Source organism: Gigantopelta aegis, chromosome 12 (genome assembly GCF_016097555.1).
Source record: "Gigantopelta aegis isolate Gae_Host chromosome 12, Gae_host_genome, whole genome shotgun sequence".
Taxonomy (NCBI): domain Eukaryota; kingdom Metazoa; phylum Mollusca; class Gastropoda; order Neomphalida; family Peltospiridae; genus Gigantopelta; species Gigantopelta aegis.
The window spans coordinates 35,706,552-35,716,568 of NC_054710.1; the positions used below are offsets into that span (position 1 = coordinate 35,706,552).

General features: G+C 36.0%; 1 protein-coding gene across 1 annotated transcript; it reads right to left on the reverse strand.

Annotated features, from left to right (window-relative positions):
- Positions 1-557: 557 nt before the first annotated feature.
- Positions 558-8,667, reverse strand: LOC121386956. Its single transcript, XM_041518012.1, has 5 exons — positions 8,389-8,667; positions 6,071-6,109; positions 3,735-3,860; positions 2,664-2,697; positions 558-1,721 (listed from the first exon to the last, which is right to left on the reverse strand). The coding sequence occupies exons 1-5, from the start codon at positions 8,465-8,467 to the stop codon at positions 1,622-1,624; spliced, it is 378 nt and encodes a 125-aa protein (XP_041373946.1). The 5' UTR covers positions 8,468-8,667; the 3' UTR covers positions 558-1,621.
- Between the last annotated feature and the right edge of the window lie 1,350 nt (positions 8,668-10,017).

Sequence of the window (10,017 nt, forward strand, 5' to 3'; positions counted from 1 at the left end):
CATTATGGTGTCATTAATCTTATTGAAGCTAAGAAACATTTAATCAAATTGTTCACGATTTTGCAGGTAGCGTATTTCAATATTAAATTATGCATCTAAATTAAATTAGCCTATAAGATTAGACATGCTCGTATGAACCGATGACACATGGTAGGTGGAAATAAAGGCAGGTGCATTGTAGGCAGGTGGATGTAGGCAGGCAAGCTGACAAACAAAGACACATATTAATTGACAGACAGACAGACATAACGACAGACAGACTGGCCGTTCGATGAATTAATCGATTGGTAGAGGCGCAGCCAGAAATGCAGTAGGTGAGTATAAAGGTACGTAGACAGGCGGGTATCTGAGTAGATAACACAAATGCATATGCACATGCATGCATATAATAATTGTAATTTTTACCTCATTTCCGATAACACTATAATAAACTGTGAGCCCATTGTATGGTGCCTCATAGTTCCTGGCCTCTAGAGAATAATACGTATTAGATACATTTCCATTGGTGTCACGTTGACCTCCTAAACAAAACACAATAATTCGTATGCACACTTCCAGCTGTGCTAGTTTGACTAAACAATTAATTGTTATTTTTAACAGTGTCACCCTTAAATAAAAACTAGTCATAATATAGATTTCTAACAGTGTGACCTCATAAACAAAGACTATTCACAATGTAGATTTCTAACAGTGCGACCTCGTAAACAAAGACATTTCATAATGTAGATTTCTAACAGTGCGACCTCGTAAACAAAGACTATTCATAATGTAGATTTCTAACAGTGTGACCTCTTAAACAAAGACTATTCATAATATAAATTTCTAACAGTGTGACCTCTTAAACAAAGACTATTCATAATGTAGATTTCCAACAGTGTGACATTTTAAACAAAGACTATTCATAATATAGATTTCTAACAGTGTGACCTCTTAAACAAAGACTATTCATAATATAAATTTCTAACAGTGTGACATTTTAAACAACTATTTAGACCATTTAATTATAAACATGACCATTCGCTAAAGTCTTGGGATGTTTAAGTACGTGCTCTAGTTCTATACATACGAGTCAGCGTATTAGATATATTTTGCGATGTGTTTGAATCTGTCTAAAAGAGGTCAAGACGCGTGTGCACGGGTTTGAGTGTGGCGCGGCCATGGTTACCAAAACTCGCTTTGCTTACATGCAAACGCTACTGCTGAAAATCATAAAATCTTCTCTCTGGTTTTTTTTTTTTTTTTTTTTTTTTCTTCTTTTTCTTTTTTCTTTTTTCTTTTTTTCTTGTCGCCTCTGTTGTGTCATCTTGTAAGAACGGTTCCAGACCGATTTAGCTCAAATTTGGTAGGCAGTTGCGTATTTCGGGGGAATAGACTGTATTAAAAAACTATGTGTATAGTTAATGCGAATTTTGTTGTTGTTTTGTATTAAAAATATGTTTATGCCGTCTGTTTTGTCATTTTGTAAGAAACGTTCTGGGCCCATGAAAGTGAAATTTGATAGGTAGTTATGCATACCAGGGGGATTGATGGTATTAAATAATTGTATTTATAGGTTATGTGTATTGGCCTCTATCGCGAATTTGGTATTGTATGTCAGTTTCACGTAAAAACTCTTGATATTCTAGTTATTATTATTATTATTATTATTATTATTATACAGACCGTGACCTTGTCTAAGATCATCGTACGGGGCAGATTCCTCTACACCAGCGTTCTCTTGTCTATAGTGAGAAACCAAAAACACACACAGATATGACAGACACCGAGAACAATACAACAGTCAAACAAAAATAAGAGACAGACAATAATATATATATATATATATATATATATATATATATATATATATATATATATATATATACAGTCGACCTCGTTACAACGACCACGTTCGTCTCTGGGTCACTTTGTCGTTATATCGAAATTGTCGTTATATCAATTGATTAATCACTTGCCGAGGCGGATCTAGGGGGGAAGGGCCGATAGTTATAATTTTATTATATATTAATTTTCTTTTTTTACGATTACCCTCCAAACCTCCCCCAAAGTTCTCTTGGCATTCCATCTCATGTCACTACCCCCCCCCCCCCTCCCCATGGATTTTCTGGATCCGCCACTGGCTTGCTACTATTAACACCCAATAGCCGATGACTATTTATATCCACCATCCCACAGACAGGATAACACATACCAAGGCATTTACTATTCCAGTCGTGGGGAACTGGCTGGAATGAGAAATAACCCAAATGGTCCCACCGACGGGGATGGATCACAGACCATCATTAAATACTATGTATATTATTATTAATCAAAGCGCAGTCACAGTCTATCTAATCCATATGTACCTACTTCGTTTACAAAATGCTATAAAACTAGTAGACTTGATTGATCGATGTTAATCCTTAATTAAATGACTAAAGGCTTATGTTCAAAAGCAATACACGTCAACAGAGTTAGCCGACACCGTTAACTCAGACATCCTGTGACACTATCGGCTCGCGACAAGATCAAGGATGCCAAACGGCTGTGTGTATTGCCAACCTATTACGGCATCTGTGATTATGTAATGTCGATGTAAAGAGGTGTTTTTAGACGTCAGGTGCACATTTATTCCTAATTTGCTCTGGTGTGAATTCCTGTGTAATGAATACGTTTCTTTTTACCTTGAAGAATACTGATGTTCATTTTCACCTTTAACTGAAAAAAAAAAAGTAATGCAGAAACAAACACAAAAGGAAGGCATATATATTTATAAATCGAACACGTCTTTTATAGAGGGACAATTGTCAGTTTGATACATGTCTATGAAATCGATTCCAAATGACAGCTTTACTAGGTTATTGCACATGGCAGAAAACTGTTGTCATCACACCTGTCAGGTTTAATACTATGTTTAATACACAGCTTTAAACTGTTTGCGAAAATTGTTTGTTAGTGTACATCATATTATTAACATAATAACTTTTTCATTTCTAAAAGATAACTTTTGGATGTTTGTTACGCGTTTTGTTTGTAGTTGCACCTCATTAAAATGTTAATACAGTTTTCAGGATTTAATTCTAGGATTTTTCATTAGTCATAATTACTTAATAATCGAAGAATCTTTGGGTATAATTTTGATCAAGACTGAAGTAGCTAGACATTACGTTAGTGATTTATTAAATGTAACTCTTAATATCGTACAGCATGAACCAAGTAAACCGATAGACACCAAACTGGTCTAACACAATCATATATAGTTCTTTTGAAAGAAGCAAACAATTTTCATTGTTTGTTTAGGAAAGCGGGGTAATGTTTCAATGGTAAATGAAATTAACGTTTGTGGAATGGTCCAACATCTCATCACGGAACTGTTAAAATTCGAACCCAGTATCTATCAGTCTAAATGTTGATGGATTACCGTAGCAAATATGCCAACAAGGTATGAACATTAATTATGTAGTCATCAACCTTGTGACATATGCTTACATCCACTGGGGGTTCAAGTTCGTTTATCTTGGATACGCACTCAAAGTTCTCTGAGAAATGTGCCAGATACTTAGATAGTGGGCAGATAAAGTCTATGAAATGTGTTAAGGTTTTTTTTAAATAATAGTAAAATGTAAAATATCATCGGAAATAATAGTAAACTACAGTAAATTTAAATAACGTATTGATTTATTAAAACATATCTGGAATGTCTATCCAGTGCAGTATCTTAGTGGTTAGTTGTTTATTTATTTAGTAAATCAAACCTTTTCTGATACGGAAGACGACGAAGATCACTGCGCCGACAACTAGGCCTGTTAACACACTTATTCCTACGCCAATACCAATGCCTGTTCCTAGTAAACTGTCTGTCTGAGGACGGCAAACTGGAACTGAATATAAACCAAACATTTAATTATTTCACTGAATATAAACGAAACATAGAATTATAAAACTGAACATAAACCAACATAACCAAAGCAAATATTTAATTACAGAACTGAATATTAGCCAATAAATATAATGTTAGAACATCTATATGAACCAAACTTATAATTAGATAATTTCATATAAACAAAAAACAATATTACAGAACCCTATATAAACCTCACTTAAAATTATATGACTGAATATCAATAAAATATATAACTATAAAAGTTAGTATCAACCAATTATAAATTATATGACTGGATATCAATAAAACATATTACTATAACAGTTAATATGAACCAATTATAAATTATATGACTGGATATCAATAAAACATATTACTATAAAAGTTAATACAAAGCAATTATAAATTATATGACTGACATATTACTATAAAAGTTAATATCAAGAAGTATAAAGTATAGGTCTGAATATCAACTGAACACAATACTATTATAGAAATGAACATCAACCAAACGTAAACACTAGATTTAAATATACGATTATATGATATAATAATATGATTTAATAGTATATAAATAAGGCATACTATTAGAAATTTTAATAAACAAACATATTGTGAAAATGAATATAAACCTAAAATAGATAGATACACAGAAAGATATTATAGATAAAAGAAAGATAGATTTTGATATTTAAAGATAGCCAGACGGATTTAATCTTTGTAGCATACTGCAGAGAAAGCTTTGCACGTCTGTCGCCCAAACTAGGCTCGTGTGCATCGACATACAAGCTGTCCATCATAGAGGTTTAGAAAGCACCAAGACAAAGCCTAAGTCCCTGGTTGTGGACAGGATCTAGCATCTGCAAGTAGGGCTTTCGTGCTGACCCATACACAATGCACCCTTAATCACGTTTAGACCTAACTAATGCCCCAGTCACAAATAGCTAAAGACCATTTTACGACCACTTGCAACCAAAAAACCCCACAAATATTGTCAACCTTCTTGCGACCAAAAGCAAAAAAACTTGACTGGTCACCAATTGGTTGCTGGTGTTTGTCACAGTGTGCCACGGCATTATGATCAGTCTTGCCAATAACTTTTAAGATGTTGAGGGCCTTTAAGCCCTTCTTTTTAGCATACTGTAAATGAGGAACAAAAGATAGCCTCCTGTCAAATATACCCCCCAGAAATTCGATCTCCTCCACAACTTGAACCAGATGTTTGTCCAGAAACAGCTGAGGATCTAAATGGTGATATCTTTTCTGGCAGATATGCATACAGACGGTTTTGACTGTGATGATCGAAATCCATTGTCAGGTGCCCATTGGTGAAGTTTATTCAAAGCTGCAACTGACATTCAATGATACTCATACTAAAAATCATCGACATATAACGAGCTATCAACACCAGGTTTTAAACACTGGGTGATGCTGTTAATTTTCACAGAAAATAAAGTTACTGACAGGATGCTACCTTGAGGCACACCCATCTCTTGGGAGTGAGAATCGGATAACGTTGATCCCAGTCATACCGTGACCTATTTTTTAAAGACATTTTAGATAAAGTCAGACATACGCCCTCTTAGACCCATGCTATGGAGGCATTTTAAAATATCATACATCCACATGGTATCAAAAGCTTTCTTGAGGTCAAAACGACCAGTACCAAATGCTGGTTATCGATGAAAGCATCCCTACAAACCTTTTCAAATCTAACAAGATGATCGACAGTGCTACGTCTAGGCCTGAACCCGCAATGCACGTTAGTAATAGATAGATAGATAATTATAGAGTTTTCACCAACCAAACATAAAACATAATATAAAACAAATACTGACATGTAATTCTGGAAATAAATTATATAACTGTAAAACTTTATATATACCGAACACATGGATACAAATCTGACTGTGAAACTAAATATAAACCAACCATATAATAATAAAACTGAATTTTAAAAAATATATATATCATGTAGAGCTTTGGGGCTTTGGAGAGATCGTTGGGACGGGAAATTTCAGAGATTCCCTCTTGGGCAATAACCCTAACTCTGACTTCATGAGACTCCTTCTTGGACAATAACCCTAACTCTGACTTCATGAGACTCCTTCTTGGTCAATAACCCTAACTCTGACTTCATGAGACTCCTTCTTGGTCAATAACCTAACTCTGATTTCAAGCACCTCTACGTACGGTAAACAAACCTACTTTCACACGTTACCACTCCCGGTCTGACTGTTGTAACCGCTGAAAGAAACAAATATTTAAAACATTAAAATGTGGAAATATTTACCGGAGATGAAACGAAAGGAATATTTGTGCATCCTATAAACCATGGCTATTTAGAATCTTACATGGTTATTTCAACACTTTGTTGATATATATATATTAACGTAGACTCAGTTGATATTTTCCATATTAAAAACACCCTCTCTCTCTCTCTCTCTCTCTCTCTCTCTCTCTCTCTCTCTCTCTCTCTCTCTCTCTCTCTCTCTCTCTCTCTCTCTCTCTGTGGTTTAAATCATTAAGTTTAAGAGCATGCTACAAATGCTGACACCTTAATAACGAAGAATTGTAATTTTCTCCATATTTAAAGATAAATGCTAAAATATCTATTGGTCCTCAATTAATTTCGTTGAGTATAGTATAGGCAGATATACTGAACAATATTTGAATAATGCTGCCTCAATATATTTTAAAAAGTCCAAGTTTTAATAATAAAATGTACAAGCAGCGCAAAGTATGTGTAAATATAGAAAATAATACATTTCAGGCATTGCTTAACTTTTGCCGATCAGTATATCGTGATCCATACCACATATTCCATTGTTATTTTGTTTATTAATATTAACTAGTATAGGATAAATATCATCCATTGCGGCCTTATATCTGTTAAAGATTTATATGGATGACAACTTTATCACTATATTTAATTTTTCCATAAAGTATTTTTGGGACACAAAATATGCAATGATACCCTCATTCAAATGGCGATATTATTTTATTCCACCAAAACGAGCAGATATTAAATTCGTATATCATGGGGTATCTAAATATACTTGTCTCCAAAAAACCTCGGGGAGGGGGAGGGTTTTGATATCTGGGCCATGGACTATAAATATACAGTAAATACATATTGTAAATTATTTTATATAGTTTAGACCAGCCCGAATGAAAAATGGCGCCAACTAATTTATTACATCAATTATTAATAGCCTAATTATTATGTTCAAGACGCTTATCCAATTTTAATAACCCCAATGTTTCCCTTTTTCCTGTTTGTTTCTAATATCTAACTTTCAAACTTGACCCACTCATATCCCTTCTCTCCTCCAGTCCCGGAATGTGTCACTGGCGAGGTCAGAGGTTAAATCTGGGATGGGCGTGTCTGAACCTTTACTGAATATGGGCACGTTAATAGAGTTCGCATCCCATCCATTAACTAGCAGTACAGATGGTAAAAGAAAGAAAACACAATATACATTTTAAAGACAGTATATGTGGCAACCTGTAGTCAACGGCCGCCTGTCTTAAGCGGTCTCTTTTTTCTACTCACCTGAGTGACCGCTTAAGACAGGTTTGACTAGATATATAAAGTTCTAATGTTTAAATAACCCATTGGTTTGGTGTTACATTTCATTTTAGTACTAAATGATAGCGATCGTGCAAGTGGCATGCTGTTACTTATATAACAGCAAAATGAGACGATGCTCTGGCATTAGGGGCGATATCTAAAAATGTTATTAATCACCGGCAATTGGGAAGGAAGGAAATGTTTTATTTAACTGACACACTCAAACACGAAACGACGTAATTAGCGTTTAAGATGGGGAAGCCGCATCAAGTTACGACGTCACTTTACAAAATTACGCCATTCGTGGTGCACGTGAAATCATTGTGTCACACATGGGTTATATCTGTTATATTTCCCTGAATATCTTGAACTATGTGTATAATAATCTTTTATATTGTCACAGTGTTAAAGAGACCAGAGATAGAGACCCAGAGATAGAGAGAGGAGGTGGGACCCAAGGGGAGGCCCTTGAGGTCTCAGTCGCAATGTCAACTATGTCAACTTTCTTCTCTTTTTTTTTTCTTCTTTTTTTCTTTATTTTGTTTGTTTGTTTGTTGTTTCTAACATATGGTTATTGCGATAGTTGGTCGAAGGTGAAGAAACATGTCGCCTTACAGTTTCCTACAATAAAAAACCCCAGCAAGTAATCTTTTATATGCACCCATAGACAGTAGATATCACGAACTTGCATGTATCTGATGGCACTGCATGGGACATAGAGTGTGACGAACCTGGACCAGTCGCAATTCAGGCTGTCTCTTTACCACCGAGATACATCAGGCGCCTGTGTAGACCACAACAACATTTCAATTTACATATTTATATCAAGTCTGAATAACACAACCGTTATCATGATCAATGCCGTAGCGCTAAGCAAAACAGAATGGAAGAGATATTTCAACAAAGTACTTCATGTACCTATCTTATCGTGTAAATGTTATCTCACACTTACTTTCAGTGTAGATGGTAAAGTTGGCAGAGTACAGTTTCATTGTTCTTAACAAGACACCGGAACATCCGGCCATTGTCATCCACAGATACAACGTGTCTTAGAGTGGATCGTTCCTGATTCGTACACTGTCCAGGAGTGACTAGATTATCCGTGACCCTGTCAGTATAGGGGTAAGACCTCCACATATCCATCATACTTCCATCAGCATACTTCCATTGCCACGACCACGGTCTGGTTTGTGGTGGATTCCCAACATCACCAGTACACTGGAGTTCTACAGTTTCATTCACGAAGTATGGATCAGCCTCCCTCCGTGGTGAAATAAACATAGAGACTGGACTTGGGTCAGCTGAAATATGAGATAAATAATATTCTAAAAGAACAATGTGTCAATTGACAGGACTCGCAAAGCACTGAACCATCGTGGGCCCCGTTCCACGAAGCTACCTTAGCACTACGAACACCGTAAGTGCATAACTGCCTAGTGCACTTAAGATCACTTTAATCTTAACCGTTTGGCCACAGGGACATCCACAAAATTGGAAGCCTAATTATCCTAGTTAAGAAAGAAGGAAGGAAATATTTTATTTAACAACGCAGTCAACACATTTTATTATATGGCGTCGGACATGTGGTTAAGGACACACAGACATTGAGGGAGAAACCCCGCTGTCGCCACTTCATGAGCTACTCTTTTTGGATTAGCAGCAAGGGATCTTTTATATACACCATCCCAGAAATAGGATATGCACATACCACTGCCTTTGATGTACCAGTCGTGGTGCACTAGCTGGAGCGAGAAATAGCCCAATGAGCCCACCGACGGGGATCGATCCCAAACCAACCGCGCATCAAGCGACCGCTTTACCACTGGGCTACGTCTCGCTCCTCCAGCGGTCTCTTTTTTCTACTCACCTGAGTGACCGCTTAAGACAGGTTTGACTAGATATATAAAGTTCTAATGTTTAAATAACCCATTGGTTTGGTGTTACATTTCATTTTAGTACTAAATGATAGCGATCGTGCAAGTGGCATGCTGTTACTTATATAACAGCAAAATGAGACGATGCTCTGGCATTAGGGGCGATATCTAAAAATGTTATTAATCACCGGCAATTGGGAAGGAAGGAAATGTTTTATTTAACTGACACACTCAAACACGAAACGACGTAATTAGCGTTTAAGATGGGGAAGCCGCATCAAGTTACGACGTCACTTTACAAAATTACGCCATTCGTGGTGCACGTGAAATTATTGTGTCACACATGGGTTATATCTGTTATATTTCCCTGAATATCTTGAACTATGTGTATAATAATCTTTTATATTGTCACAGTGTTAAAGAGACCAGAGATAGAGACCCAGAGATAGAGAGAGGAGGTGGGACCCAAGGGGAGGCCCTTGAGGTCTCAGTCGCAATGTCAACTATGTCAACTTTCTTCTCTTTTTTTTCTTTTTTTTTTTTCTTTTTTTGTTTGTTTGTTTGTTTGTTGTTTCTAACATATGGTTATTGCGACAGTTGGTCGAAGGTGAAGAAACATGTCGCCTTACAGTTTCCTACAATAAAAAACCCCAGCAAGTAATCTTTTATATGCACCCATAGACAGTAGATATCACGAACTTGCATGT